Genomic DNA, 15858 nt, shown 5'->3' on the forward strand with positions numbered 1-15858 from the left:
TATATTGTGTGTGTGTGTGTGTGTGCGTATACACAAAGACTGCTAACAGTTTTTGCCTTCAGATAGTTTAAAGTCTGGCAGGGATCACATATGTCCTACACACATAACAGCCCCACAAGGCAGGGGTGGCATAAACCCTTTTTGCTCTTCTCACCCCCATCCATACCAGTACCCAGTGGTCCCTCAGCACATGCAGTAAATGCAGTGCATGGATACTGGGTTTTGCTGTTAGAAGATTCATTCAGCTTCTGGCTGTGACGTGATCTCATGTAAAGGGGATGCAATAGCTCAATCCATAGGTATGGATAGCAGTGAGCACTGACTACCTGCTAGCCCATGCTAAATAATAGGTACATGTTTGAAGAATGACACAGTCCCTTCTTTCAGAGAGCTGGCATTCTACAGGGAGATGCATATAGAAATACAAATGGCGTAAAAATGAAGTCAGTAAATACACACAGAGAAGATATCCCCAAAGTCTCTGTGGTTTTAAGCTATTAGAGCTTCAAGCTGTTAAAGTGTGTGTGTGTGTGTGTGTGTGTGTGTGTGTGTGTGTGTGTTTGTATTCCCTCTTCCTTACAAAGCAGATATCTCAGGTGTGCTGTGCCCCTTGCTTGAAGTTGCTAAGAGTAATGTGTATCTACCACAAGTAACAACAGGATAGAAGCAAAGAGTTATCCACAGTCTAAAAATAGGATTCCTACACACATACACACACACACGCACATGCACGCACACGCACACACGCGCACACACACATGCACACAACCATCCCCCCAACCCTCCATTGGCTCTGGCCTTTCTGTTAAGGGTGGGATTTGGATGTTGTTCGAACAGACTTCTCAATGATAGTGGAGCCTTGTTTCATCTTGTTTTAAAGGCACAGTGACTCACCACTGCTTTGTGGAGATCAAAGTAGCCATGCGCCTTTGGACAGCTGGGGTAGCCAGAAGTGTTTGGTCACAGGTTGGAACAGCTTTTATGGCTCAACTACCAAACATATCCATTCACGGAAGGAAGGAGGGGGCTGGTTATCTGTAGGATATTTAGCCTGCCAGAAATGACCAAGGGTAAAGAAAGGAGTCTTGCGTGGATTCCCTTGCTTTCCATCTTTCCACTAGAATGTCCATCCTCATTGCTACCCGAGCTTTTCCTAGAGACTGCAGAAGGATTATAGAAATTCAGTCTCAGTGTGATCCGAAAAATCTTGAAAATGAAAGTCACTTTTGTTTGATCTTTATTATGAATGTTTTTAAATTCTAAAAAAAAAAAAACCAACTGACTGCCCTCCACCTCAGAATCAAGCCATATGTTTATGTGTGTTCTAATAACAGTAAATTCTTAGAGTAAAAAGTTTGTTGATTGGGACTTACAGACAGCATTTGTACTTAGTTTATTACGTTTGGAATGTGGAAGTGTTTTTTTTCTTTTAGCTTTTATTTTTATCATTTTGGTTTATTTGAGCTCCCTCCCGCCACATGTGACCTTGGGCAAATCCTGGGCCTCAGAGTCCTTATCTGTAACATGAAAGTCTTGGACGAGATTATCTCTGATGTCTCACTCAGGGCTGCCATTCTAGAATTGTGTTCTCTTGACGTCCTCTGCTGCTGCTGCTGCTTAGTCATTTTCAGTTGTGATCCTGTTTGAGGATTTTCTGGTAAAGATACCTGAGTGCTCTGGCATTCCCTTCTCTAAATCATTTTACAGATGAGGAAATTGAGGCAAGCAGGGTTAACTGACTTGCCCAGAATCTCACTGCCAGTGAGATGAGTCTTTTTGACTCCAGGTCTGGAACTCTATCCACTAACTAACTCCTCCTAATATGCATCTATGTGGGAAAGGAGTGAGCGTCTCTTCCCAACTAATTTATGTCTCTATCATATAGACTTTTACACAATCATAGATTTAGGCCTAGCAGTGGCTTTCAAGGGCATCTAGTAGATTCCCCTCACTTTACAGATGAGGAAACAGAAGCCTAGAGAGATTCAGTAACTTGCTGCAAGTTTACCTGGGCAGCTAGGATTTGAACACAGGTTCCCAGACTCCAAATCCAGCACTCTGTGCTACACTACCCTGGCATGCTGTCCTTATGCCACCTTCAAATATAAGCTCCCTACCTTAAGGCTAGGGGCCGTTTTATCCCCACTCTCCCTACCTTCTATGCATAGCCTAGTGATTAGTAGGTGCTTAATAAGTCCTTATTAATTGATTGATTTTTGAGAAATTAAAACCACTACGTCTTGAGAAAGGCCTAGTCTAAGTCTCAGTTGCATTTTGTTTTCCTCCACAGATCCTTGGATGGCCGACTGCAAGTGTCTCACCGCAAAGGGCTGCCCCATGTGATCTATTGCCGTCTTTGGCGATGGCCAGACCTTCACAGCCACCATGAGCTCCGGGCCATGGAGATGTGTGAATTTGCCTTCAACATGAAGAAGGATGAAGTCTGTGTGAATCCCTATCATTACCAGAGAGTAGAAACACCAGGTACCGTCAGGGGACTGGGAAACTGTTGAATTCTGCTCCTGCAGATAAGATGTAGGGGCTACTTCAGAGAGATTTTGTGTGTATGGATGGGTATGTGTGGGTGGGTGTGGGTGTGGATGGGTGTGTTGTAAGTTCTCCTGCCCACTTTTTTTCTCCCTTCATTTCCTGATCCTCCTTTGTTTCCCTGTGCAGTTCTACCCCCTGTTTTGGTCCCAAGACACACAGAGATCCCGGCCGAGTTCCCTCCACTAGATGACTACAGCCATTCCATTCCAGAGAATACGAACTTCCCTGCCGGGATCGAACCCCAAAGCAATTACATTCCAGGTACATACTGTCCAGAGGGCTGCTTATGTGCTCTGGCCAGCTGGGAAAAGAACCTGGAGCTCTTGGGAGACGGGCCAGGGTGATATGGCACAGAAATAAGATGTAATTTTCTTTCCCCTCAAGTCCCCCTTGTCCCCCCCCCAACCCCCAACTTGATCCTCTCCTGTTTGGTAAATGCTTGGCCTGCTGACTGGCTGACTCATAACCACATCTCCATTGGGAGGGGCCAGGCTCCCTTTAACTCTGTGAACACTAAGGATGCTTTTCTTGGCAGGGAGGGATGGTGTAGACCTTTCCCTTTTTTGCAGTCATTTATTTTGGAAATGGAAATAGAAAAACTCGGCATTTGTGTAGCTCTAGCCCTACCTCCCTACCTCCTGCCAAACCATCTTCAGGGTATCTCTGATCATCCAAGTGCTCTCTGTGATGGGGATGAGTAATAGTGGTTTCTGAAGTACAGGCCTGAGAGGAGGAGGGAGGCTGGGGAAGAAGCAGAGTTAAAGAAAAACCCTCCACAGACCCGTAAGTAACAGCCTTCTCTATGAAGAGAACTGTGCCTTCTATGTGCCAGGCATTGTGCTAAGTACTGGGGATACAAAGAGAGGCAAAAGATAGTCCTGCCCTCAAGGAGCTTACAGTATAATGAGGAAGGACAACATGCAAATGAATATATATACAAAGCTGGCTATATCCAGGATAGATAGGAGACGAAAGAAGGAAGGTGCTGGAATTAAGAGGCCTTGGGGAAGGCTTCATGATGAAGGTGAGATTTTAGTAGGGACTTAAAGGAAGGCGGGGAGGTCAGTAAGTGGCATGGGGAGGGAGAGCATTCCAAGCATGGGCAGCATGGAGGGTTTGGTTTGTAGAACAGCCAGGGGGGCCGGTGTCACTGGATGAAAGAGTGTGTATTGGCAGAGTAATGTGTAAAAGACTGGAAAGGTTTGTTAGGGCTAGATTATACAGACCAGTTTTATTTTACTCTCAGTTAGTTTAAATTTCTTGGGCTTCAGGGACTTATTCACTAATTCAGAAAACCCATGACTTCATATAAATGCCTGTTGCCCTCTCTGGGATGCTTAGTAGACAAGATGTCTGAATTACTCTGGCCAAACATTTTGTTACCTGGTGGTCAACCTTTGCTGATGAGCCTCTCTGACTTTAGACACTCCAACCCAGTTCAAGTTCAAAGCCTAGAATGTGGCTTTGTGAGAGGGAAGTTGGAGTATTGCTTTTAATATACATTAGGGTTGGTTCAATGTCAAGCAAATCAGTCAGTCCACAAGCATTTATAAAGTGCTTACCATGCCCTGGGTGTACAAAGGCAAAAAGGGAAACAATCCCTGTTGTCAGAGTTTACATTCTCTAGGATGTTGCAGGTGGGTCACTGAGATCATCAGAATCTTCTGGCTTTCCATTTTCAGATCCTTAGTTCTCTTACCTCATCCATTCAACAGATTTTGGAGTACCTACTCTGCTGGGTACTTGGGGAAATGCAAAGCAACATGTGAGACATGAATCCTTCCATGCAGGATCTTTTATTCTAGTGAGGGAGGCAAGACATAGATACATCAAAAGATTTGTACGTGTATGAATAAACATTAAAATAATGAATAACATAACATAAGTACATGTTAACTGCCTGGTGAGGGGTACAGACCATAGAAATGATACAAATTTAAAGGATAGGAGAGGAGCCCGTGGGATGGGATTATGAGGGAAAAGTTTCCTACAAGAAATAGTCCTAGAATTTGGTCTTAACGGATGGACAGTTTGGGTTTAGATCTTTAGAGAGTTAAGCATTCAAGATAGTGGGCATAGCAATGAGCAAGAAATTTAAAATATAGTTGGAGAGATAGAATGTATACACAGCTTACTGTAGCTTAAGCCAGTTTATGTTAATGCAATTCAGCACACACTCCTTTGGGAGCTGCCATGTGCTGCTGAAAACATTGAGTATATGGCCAGGTCCTACTATGGGTTGCTGGCTCCACTCTCATTAGGAGTAGGGAAGCATTAGATTGAAAGGTCAAGCATTGTAAATCAGATTATGTGGAACCCTAGGACTTTGCAAGATACTGAGCTCATTTGAAACCTCCCCTCTCCTCTGCTTTTTGATCTCCAGAGACCCCACCCCCTGGTTACCTGAGTGAGGATGGAGAAACCAGTGACCATCAGATGAACCACAGCATGGATGCAGGTCAGTCACTCCAAGGTTTGACTTTAGCTGAGTAGTTTGTTTGTAAGTCTTTGTAGAATTTCAGTACCAGATGAGACCCTAAAAAGATAAAGTAATCCAGCCTTCCTCCGCACCCCATTTACTAATGACTTGCCCAAGGTTACATAGAGAATTAGTTATAGTATCTGAACTCTAGCCGAGGTCTTCTTACTCTCCCCCTTTCAGTGATACCACATAGTGCCTAACTGTTCTATTTCAAAGAATGTGAAGGAGCTCCCCCACTGGGTCAGTGCTACTAAAGTAGATTTCAGAGGGAGGAGGTCTGTGTAGATATGTATTTCACTGACATAGGGAACTCATGGTATGGAAAACTCCTTCCAAAGTTGCAAATCTGTAGCTAGTCTATAGATGTCTTTGAGAACTGTCAGGGGATTTGTAGATAGACTTAAGGGGCAGGGTCTGAGGACTTGGATGGGAAAATTATATCTTTATTTCAACATAATTGGTTTCCTTTATGATCCTATATATTTTATTTTACTTTTATGTATTTGAAAACATTATTCTGAGGAGGGGTCCATAGGTTTCATAGGCTTCATCAGCCTACCAAAGGGGTCCATAACACACAAAAAAGGCTAAGAGCCCCTATATTTGAGAATACATATACGTGTATCCAGTTACTTGGGTGTTCACTTGTTTTTTTCAATCATGTCCAATTCTTTGTGACCCCATTTGAAATGTTCTTGGCAAAGACAATGGAGTGGTTTGCCATTTCCTTTTCCAGCTCATTTTATAGATGAGGAAACTGAGGCAAACAGAGTTAAGTCACTTGCCCAGTGTCACACAGGAAGTATCTGAGTCTGGATTTGTATTCAAGAAGATGAGTCTTCCTGACTCCAGGCTTCATACTTCATCCATTGCTCCACTTACCTACATATGCCTGAGTGTATATATCTTTGCATTTCAAAGTAAAATAAATATAAAAATACAAAATAAATAATGTAGAATATAAAGTAATATATAGCCATTTTTCAAATATCTGACTTTTTTATCATCTAAAGTCATGGCTCTATTTCACTTCCATTAGAATGAAGTGTGGATTTGATTGCATCAATTTTTTTTAACCCCAAAGTCTGGGAGATCACTACAGAGCAGGATTGGACCGAATGGTGTTGATATTTAAAATGTAAAAGGATGTAAAATGTTCCTTTAAAATTAATTTTAAAAACATTTATTGCTGCTTTAAAAAAATCTTTATCACTTCACAGTGGACATTTCCCTCCCTCCCCTCCTACCTGCCATGGAATCCTTCTTTATAACAAAGTATTGACCGTGTCTGACCAGGAACGCCACATTTCACACCTGCAGCCCTGCATCTCTACAGAGAGAAGGGAAGCACACTTCCCTGTTTCGATTTGCTTCAGTTGTTTTCCAGCACTTTGCTGAGGTCTTTGTGTAATTTACTTTCTTCCTTCTGCCTTGATCTGCTTCAGTTCATGCAAGTCTTCCTAAGTTTCTTTGAATTCTCTTTCATTATTTCATTTATCACAGTAATATTTCATTACATTCATGTATAGCAGTTTGCCCAACTATTCTCCAGCTGATGGAGAATAGTCCTGCTCTAGACTTTTCCCCCCTTTCCTCCTACCTGCAAAAGATGTCAGTAGTCAGCAGGGAAGGTTGATGTCTATTTCACATAAAGGGAATGACATGAGAGAGTGGCAGAAGTGGGAAGAAGGGGTAGGTATGGACCAATGAGTTTGGCTTGGCAAGAGCAGGGTTCCTATAAAGCAATAGTGGGAGATGAGATCGGGTAAGTTACTAAACAAACCATGTTTCATGTAGTGACCAAGCGAGGAAAATGTTGGATTGGCTTCTGTATTCCTGACTTGAGAAGCTCAGGCCAGTTCTTCTACTTGAGCCACGTCTCCAGATGTTCCCATGTCATTTGTAATGGGGCTGAGTTGGCTTCTAAGCCAGCAACTTCTTGAATTGAATCTCGGCTGCCACATATAATGTGTTTTACTTTGTATGTGGTTATGCAAGGGGATGGAGCCAAGTCGATGTCATATACTAATAAAGGCAGGCATGCCTGGGCTTTTTGCACACACAGAGACCAGACGTTGCCGAGTCACCCTTCTTTATGCACAACTGAAAGACTTTCTGTGTGGTTTCCAAAGGAAAGAGGAGGGAGAGTTACCTTCATTTTGGTATAATAACTCAGATGAGGTAGGACAGGCATGGGTTTACTTGCCGAAATCTAGTGCTAGGCATCTTGACACCATTGATTTTGCAGTGTTTTCCCTGGCTGGCAGTGTGGACAACATCTGGAATGCATAGAAAGCCTTCCTGAGTGAAATACTAAGTGATCGCTATGAGCCTACAGCTATAAAATGTTGGCACATAAGGTACCTCGCTAATCAACATATGTCCAAGTGTCACATTTGTTCTGACTATCTATCCTTTCCTTCTTATCTCAAAAACAATTCTTCATTTTTGAAGAATGGTTATTTTTCTAAAAATTAAAATGAAAAGCAATCCCTTTTGGGAGTCGTGGTTGCATTTTGCCCTCTCTTCCCATCTTCTCATCTCTTAATCCCTTTCTCCTAATCCCCTACATCCTTTCTCCCTTATTTAGAAGGCCTTGTTGCCCATATGAAACATTAATGATTGCCAAAATTGAAAACTGTTTTCATAGTTGTATGGAAACAACACTAAAAAGTAGGTCCCTCTCCCTGCCCTCCCAGCCCATTTTTTAAGTGTCTGCTTGAAGTTGCCTATAAGAAAATCAGTTTACATGGTACTTTAGTTACCAGCTACTCAAGGACCTGGTTTCTGGGCAATTGATGCATGAAGAGGCGGACGCTAACCAGAGTTGTCTTGTCCATCCGTGGTAGGACCACGTCCGAACCATTCCAGACCATTCTTGCTGCCTTCCCCAAGCAGGGTTTGCCCCAGGGCAGAATGATTCAGTCTGCTTGATACACCTCCTTTGAAGAAGAATTTAATCCAGTTTACTATTTTCTTCATATTTCAAGCCTTTGTCCCTGGTCATTAGCTGCACTCTTTAAGAATCCTCATAGTGGGGAAATTATGCCCTTGCATCTTCATCAGTTCATCAAAGGACGTCACTCCTGTCCCTTGAGTTTGGGAGGTACTCACATTGAGAGAGTACATCTATTGAGTACAGTCTCTGTAGGACCCCTCCCTTAGAGGGTGTCTTAAGTATTTAGACTGGGTGTATTCATTAGGGAGATTATATACTAAGTCCAAGTAGAAAAATTCAGATTCTCCCCTAGCCTACCATGGTCTAAACTAGTGGTGGTATTAACATACATTATGTTATTCATCTAACAACAAAAAAGATGGATATTTACTTTTTATTATGTATAAAGTATTATGCTAATTACTCCCATTATGCTAATGGGAGATGTAAAAAATTGTAAAACACAGACCCTTCCCTCAAGGCATAAATAGGTGATTCTACCGTATAGGAAAACAATAGTCCAAGGCAGGATATAAGAGCTTATGAATATAGTAAGGACTTTAGGACTTCAGAGGAGGACATTCAGTTTATCATCATGGGGTTGAGCAGGCATTGAATGAAATTACTATAAGTAATTTTGTAAAAAAAAAAAGAAAGAAAGAAAAAAGTAACTGCATAGATTCTAGGAACAAATAAGTGATACTGAAGACCTAGAAGTGCAGTACTTTATTAAAATATGACCTTGGTATTAGGGTATTAGATTTTTTTGTTTGCTTTTTTTTTTACTTATGAAGTCTAATTAGGGTTAGGAGTAGATTTGGATTTGTGCATCTGTAAATGTGCGTGTGTGTGTATCTGTGTGTGTGTACATCTGTGTGTTCGTACATCTGTGTGTTCATGTGCCACATTCCAGCATGATCACTCAGTTGTGTGCCTTTGTGAGTTTTCTGAAACCTGAGATTGGGATTGGGATTTCCAGATGCCTGTCGATAGTGTTTAGTACACCAGGCAGGCCAACCAATCAAAAGCTGTGGTTGTGGATAATTGAGAGAGCTGCTGCCCCACCTGGCTCCTAATCCAACCTTTGGCTGACTGGGTGCAGGGGTATGGTGACCATATGTTCTGTATTTTCTGGTACAGTTCTGATTTCAAGCAAGGAAAAGTATATTTTTACTAGGTTTTTGCAAAGAGAATATCCTTTGTGTGACCATGTGTTCTGACTTTTGGTTTGGAAAATATGGTTCCTGTACGTATGGGCTACTGAATAAGAGGGCAAGTTCCCATCTAATCTTCATATTCCTTTTGTCAGCAGTGAACAATAAGAATTCCCTTTTGTACGTATAAGGAAAGTATTCTACAGTTAGAGCTGCAGAGGTCATGTATCCTAAGCTCTTTTATAATATGTGTTAAATGTTCAAAGATTGCCCTTTTCTGACCTTGAACAATTCAATTCAGCTGGCAACTCATTAAACATCTACAATGTGGTAGGCACTGTGCTACATTCCAGGGACACACAGACAAGAATAGAAATGGTCTTTGCCCAGTGGAGTCTTATATTTTACTTAGAGGGGAAGAACATATGCATAGATAATATATGGAGAGAAAGAGAGAGATGACAAGATGCCCATGTGAGGTAAGCCTTTAGTGTTCTGATGGATGTCTGAATGGGCACTGGAACAGTCTCCCAAAATACTGACTTCTGTAAGGAAAGGAAAAAATGAAGCATTTTACAGGGCGAGTTGTTGCAGCAAATAAATAAGCATATGTGGATGTATATATTCATGTATTTCTACTCACATATCACAAAGTGTTGGGGATGGGGCCTATGGAATGCTAACAGTTGAGATCAGTAAAGGTCTCACAGACAAGGTATCTCATGTCTTGGTGCCATTTTAAGCTTTGATAACTTAAAACAGCACCAAGACTTTTGTTGTACCCTGTAGAAAATGGCATTGGAGCTAACCCTTGATTAGGGATAGGGGTTCTAAGAGAAAGAAGAAGGGAGAGCATTCTAGGTAATGGGGTCAGTTTACACAAAAGCATGGCGACTGGAGCTGGGCTGTTGTGTATGGGGAACAGCAGCTGGCAGGTCATCTTGGTTGAAACATAGAGTGATTGCGGCAGAGTGATATGGAATAACTCTGAAAAGAGAAATGACAATACTGCCTTGCTTTTGCAGGTTCTCCAAACTTATCACCAAATCCTATGTCCCCTGCACACAATAATTTGGGTAAGTATTTCTTCCTTGATTTCTGCTAAGATGAATTATTGACTCCCACTCACTGGCCAGGGATAACCATAGTAATGGAAGACTCATATACTCTACACCAGTGCAGTTGTCTTTATCAATTGTCGTGAAGGTTTCTGGTTACAGTGATTCTGGGGTCATGCGTGAAAAGGGAAAATTGAGAACTGGGGTTCTAGGAAAGAAAACCATATGTTGGGTTATATTTCTCTTGGGCATAACGAACCATGGTAGGTACAGGCAGACAAGCAGAGGTGAGGGGTTTGTAGTCTCGTAGTTTATTTTCCTCTTCCTCCTCCTCTTCCTGAGCTATGTTAAGAAGCTCTTCTGGGTTCATTTACATAAGCCCCTGTAATCCAGCAGCCCTCTCTCCCTCCATCAGGGTACCAACATTTTTCTTGATCCTTCTTGACATATACAATAGAGCCTACCCCACATGGGAGCCTGCCTGGTAAAAACTCAACTAGATCTTATCCAAGGGCACAAATCAAATGTGATATCACTTCACTTAAGCCTCAGAAAAGATATTGATGTTTGGATTCTGAAAATCTAAAGCAGGGGTTCTTAACCTGGACTCACAGATCTGAGAGTTGGTGGGTAGATTTTAGGGGAATCTCTGAATTTGGATACAAAAAAAGAAATCTTTATTTTTATTAACCTTTAACTAAAACTAAGCATTTCCTTCAATTACTTAAAAAAAAACCCCAGTAACCATGCTTCTGAGAAGGTGTCTATCTATGGGTTTCACCCAAGGGGAACACAATACACAGAAAGGTAAAGGATCCTAGGTTTAGAGGTGGGGGGGAATCCTACCAGTTTAGTTCCAAGGGAATCAATTTACTAGATATTTTTAAACCAGTAAGGGTTTAAGGGAGGAAGGAAGGAAGGAAGGAAGGAAGGAAGGAAGGAAGGAAGGAAGGAAGGAAGGAAAAGACAAAGCAAGAAGGAAAGGCTTTGATTTCAGGTTTAAAAAGTTGGTTACTCTGGCCTTTGGATTTCAATGGGAATCAAATTCATCACGTTATTAATCATGGGGCAACTTAATATTTATAACTTAGAGTAGAAGAAGACACTTGAATGCCAGGCAAGGGAAGACAGTGGAGGGGTAAATGAAGGTAAATACAGATATGTATTTCTTTTAATCCAACTCCCCCCCCCACAAATACTAAAAAAAAAAAAAATGTTTAAGGCAGGCTGAAAAGTTGAGTGCTGTAAAATATAACAAGGATATGGTTTAACTTCTTTGTGCAAACGATTTCATTGTTAGTGTTGGGCGTTGCACAGGGAAAATCAAATTCCTGTTGTGAAAGGACTGTAAGAATTATTAAAAACAAACTCTCCAGACTAGAAGCTATCTTATGCCCATGAAATTAGAGGCAGAGATTGTGAGCTTGACTGCTTCCAGTCTTTAAGTCTTGCTGTTTCAATTTGAAGGCTGGAATAGTTAACACTGTGCATGGAGATCAGTTTTTTAAGACAGAAAAACAGTTTATCAAATTGGTACTGGCTCTCCAGAGTCTGGAGTTTTATTAGCACTTAGCACAGTACCTGGCGCATAGTAGGTAATTAATAAGTTCTTGCTCACCTTTTAAAGAAATACAATTAAGAAGGCATTATTTTCTTGGGAGAAACTGAGAGGACTGGAGCCCACTCAGTGATGCAGAGAGGGTTGTTTTTCCTAGCTATTTCCTCCCATCGTTCCAAAGACAGAATTAATTTGAATTTCCCTCCACAGTGTGCAGAAAAGAAAACAGAATTGTAGAAGGCAAATCATTGAAAGGGGACTTGGTGACATCTTGTCCAATATTTTTCCAGTTCTTTTGTTCTGTGGAATCTTAGGGTGCTACAAATCAGTGTAAGGGGTTCATAAGGAAAAAAAGTGATATTAAAAGGTAGTCCCAGATAGCATGTATGTTCAGTTTATGTGAGGAACCATTAAAGATTAGTCTAAATTGGTCATATGAACAAAAAGTTGGTTTCTTAAGGGTATAGAATCACTAAGTACACTAAATAATGTGTAAAGCAGAATCATTGTCATGTCATACATATCACATGACATCCCATGGTATCACATGTCAGCCTCAGTCCATAACTAATTGTTGTCTATTTCTTTTTTTTTAAGTATTACAAAATCTTTTTTGTACCAGTCCTATCTGTGGTCAATTGGGTGAACTTAGGAAAGTTGAAGAGACAAGGAAGCAGAGGGTTAATAATTCTCATAATGAAATACAGTGTCTCAAAAAGAATATAATAATTTGTAAGGAAATACATTTATATGGGTGTGTTGTTCTGTTACTTCTAATTTGGGCTTTCTCTTAGATCAGCATAGTTATGTTTCCAAATTTAAAAAAATAGTTTAAAAGAGGAGATGACAAGATGCCTATGCCGAGGAGGCCTTGGCGTCCTGATGAATATCTGGAAGGGCATTGAAACAGTCTTCCAAAATATTGATTTCTCAAAGCAAAGGGGAAAAAGGAGGCATTTTATAGAGTGAATTGTTGCAACAAATATTGTTCTCAATTATAAAACACTTTCTTGATTGCTAATGCATCCTTCTTATCAAGTTATTAATAGCATTGTTAAATTCAGAATAACGTTAATCTAAAAACAGAAGATATTCTAACAATTAGCTTTATATTATCTGGATGACTTTAAAGGTCCTGTCCAGCTCCAAATTATGATCCTATGATCTTCTTTGTACGTCCTACTCATGGGTTGAAAATGGTGCCCTGTATGTCTGTATTAAGATCACAAGATCATAGTTTAGAGCTGGAAGAGACTTAAAGGACATCCAATTAGACTCCCTTATTTTATAGATAAGGAAACTGAAGCTCAGAGAGGTTAAGGGTAACACAGATGGTCAGTGTCTGAATGAGGATTCAAAACCCACATCTTCCAGATGCCAAAGCCAGGGCTCTCTCCACTACACTGTCCATCAGAAACATTGAATGTTCACTTTAACATGTGCAAATTTTTTTTATCATCAAAGGAATCCATGGTACAGAGAGTTGATATTAAATAACAGCAACCCCCATAAATACCTAAAGCCATCCTGCTACTTACTAGGAGTGCCAAAGCATGAATTCAGTAGAGTATATTAAGCATCTGCTTTGTGCACAGTTTGTAGTAGGAACTTTAGCCTTACAAAATCTAATCCCTAATCTTGACACTTAGATCCTTTCCCTTTGCTTTCTTCTCCCTATCAGGACCAGAAGTTGTCAGTTATTTTTATGAGGAGTTGAGGGAAAATGCAGTATTCCTGGACCAGGAGTAGGGAACCTTCAGCCTTGAGGCCACATGTAGCCTTCTAGGTCTTTGAATGCAGCTTTTGACCAAATCCAAGTTTTATAGAACAAATCCTTTTATTGAGGGGATTTGTTCTGTGAACTTTGGATTCAGCCAGAGGGCCACACTTGAGGACCTGCAGGGCCACATGTGGCCTCAAGGCTGAAGATTCCCCATCCGTGTCTTATTCTATCCTGTTTATTGCTCTCCCCTCATTAGTGTATTGGTAAATGTTTAACAACTATCTCTCCGGAGAGAAAATACACTTTAAAATTTAATCTACATTAGCACCATTTTCTCTATCACTTCCTTAAGTCTAGTCAATCAACACAACAAAAAATCAAGCCTTGGATTTGTAGAGTTTGCTCATTTCTAAGACATAAATGCCCACACTGAAAACTTGACTTTCATGAGCTAGTTTGAGGTGGTTTCAACACATCCCTACCACCCACCTCTATTCTGCTCCCCATTCAGACTCTGATTGTCCTGAATCAGAGAGAGCTGTCTGACATCACAGCACTGTGTAGAGAAACTGAAGGGGTGGTGGTCTCAGTAGAGCATGTCAGAAACCTAGCAACAAGTCTTGAAGCATAGTAGGTGCTTAGTGAAGGGTTGCCAGATTTGATCGAAAATGAGGAAATGGTGTGTGATTCTCCTACTGTCATACAAAACTGGGGTGTGTGTGTGTGTGTGTGTGTGTGTGTGAGAGAGAGAGAGAGACAGAGAGACAGAGAGACAGAGACAGAGACAGAGACAGAGATCCAAATTTTCCAGAGTGTATAATTGGGGAGAAAAATGGGAGAGAGAGGAGGAAGATTAATGATCTTGCTTGAGAAAATCCTTCCAGGTGAATAAGTTGTTCCCTGACTGTTTCCCAGGGAACTTTAGAGGTGCATATTCATGCTTCAATCAAATTTAGTTATCACTTAATACTCTGAAGCAGCAATTTCTTAGTGATGCGAAGGTATCAGTGCATCTAGCCAGATATCTTCAATGTCCAGTGAACAGCTTCCTTGCCATTATGTAAGAACTCACAATTTGGCTCTTCCCAAATATGACTGAGAATAGGTGCATAGAAGATTTGACAATGGTGCAAATGGGATGGGGTTTGGGGAGGTGGAGGGAGGAACAGTATGTGACTTGTGGGCAAGTTTTTAGATCTGTTCAAGCTTTTGCCAGATGGATTAGTGTTAGATTCCAGGTTCTACGAGAAAGTGGAATATGGAAGTGGCCTATCTTGTTGCCCTTTTTAAAACCATCTCCTCTTCCAAGTTTAGCTTCTGTCCTTGATGCATTGTTTGCTTTAGATTTTTACCTTATAATGTATTTCCCTCCTTTCTCCCTCCCTCTCCATCCCCCTTGCCCCCAAATGGATTTGGTTCATTTACAGATGTTTTTAATAGAAGTTTCAGATGCCAAGTGTTGCCTTCTGGATTTTATTCTCTTTTTTTCTTCTTTAAATAAAACAGAAAGAGTGTGCCAGTGCAGAGCTGATCCCAATATTGAGGTCATTCAGTGAGTTTAACCTGGCAAAGGGCCAGTCCTAAGTTAAGGTACTCGTGTTCCCAGTGGAGAAGTCATGTGATCTCCACTCTAGAGAGCACTTGGGTAGCTCATTGTTAATGTTGTAAGTTTGGTTATCCTAAACACTTCTCCTTTGGCAGAATAAATGAGCATCAGTGGGGCACAGATGGGCAGCCAGGAGAGGAGAAAATTGTAGGCTGCAAGTCAGTGTGAAAGTAGTCAGAGATATTTGGGAGATAATTTGGAGGGAAGGAAGAAGGGTGCTGGAGAGAAGAAAAAATTCATCATGGGTACTCCGGAATAACAAATAAGTGTCTGGGAGTAGTTCTTTTCTAGGAGTCTGGCCATGTTTTGAAACGAGGTTAAGTAACCTAAATAATACTATCTCAAAAAGCAGCTGTCAAACTTTTCTTTGGCTCAGCTACACAGCTCCCCAGAACTGGCATCTTCCTAATTAAGTGTCAGGCTCCTGCATTACAAATGTTTTCCACTAGTTGCTTTGATACGATGTTGTGTTGTCTGTTCAACATGTCCTTGGGAGATGCAGGGATGTTTGTCGGAGACCTCAGATCTGCCTGGGAGGGCCCACTGATTCAAGCTGCTATTATGATGAGCTCTGAATTCTGAGATGTCCTAGACTGTTGGTCCTCCAAAATGACACTGGTGAGGGGTGTTGTTTCAGTACTGTGTCCAACAAGGAAGCAGGCATGGGTGTGTTTGGCTCTGCTTTTTCATATTTAGTGGAGTTAATTGGTAGTGGGGAACTAATTATGCTTCCCCTCCCCGCACCGGCCAAAGTGCGTGGTTCACTGGACCGAGGCTAGACCAGCGGGG

At 41.2% G+C, this 15858-nt stretch overlaps 1 protein-coding gene across 1 annotated transcript in view; it reads left to right on the top strand.

Moving 5' to 3' along the window:
- The window catches only part of SMAD3 (SMAD family member 3), a 159622-nt gene that overhangs the window by 124572 nt on the left and 19192 nt on the right, over positions 1-15858 (top strand). Inside the window, exons 2-5 of the mRNA XM_072614793.1 lie at positions 2291-2484; positions 2677-2811; positions 4934-5008; positions 10150-10200. Coding sequence (XP_072470894.1) covers positions 2291-2484; positions 2677-2811; positions 4934-5008; positions 10150-10200 — 455 coding nt within the window. The remainder of the gene's footprint in view (positions 1-2290; positions 2485-2676; positions 2812-4933; positions 5009-10149; positions 10201-15858) is intronic.

Source organism: Notamacropus eugenii, chromosome 1 (assembly GCF_028372415.1).
Source record: "Notamacropus eugenii isolate mMacEug1 chromosome 1, mMacEug1.pri_v2, whole genome shotgun sequence".
Taxonomy (NCBI): domain Eukaryota; kingdom Metazoa; phylum Chordata; class Mammalia; order Diprotodontia; family Macropodidae; genus Notamacropus; species Notamacropus eugenii.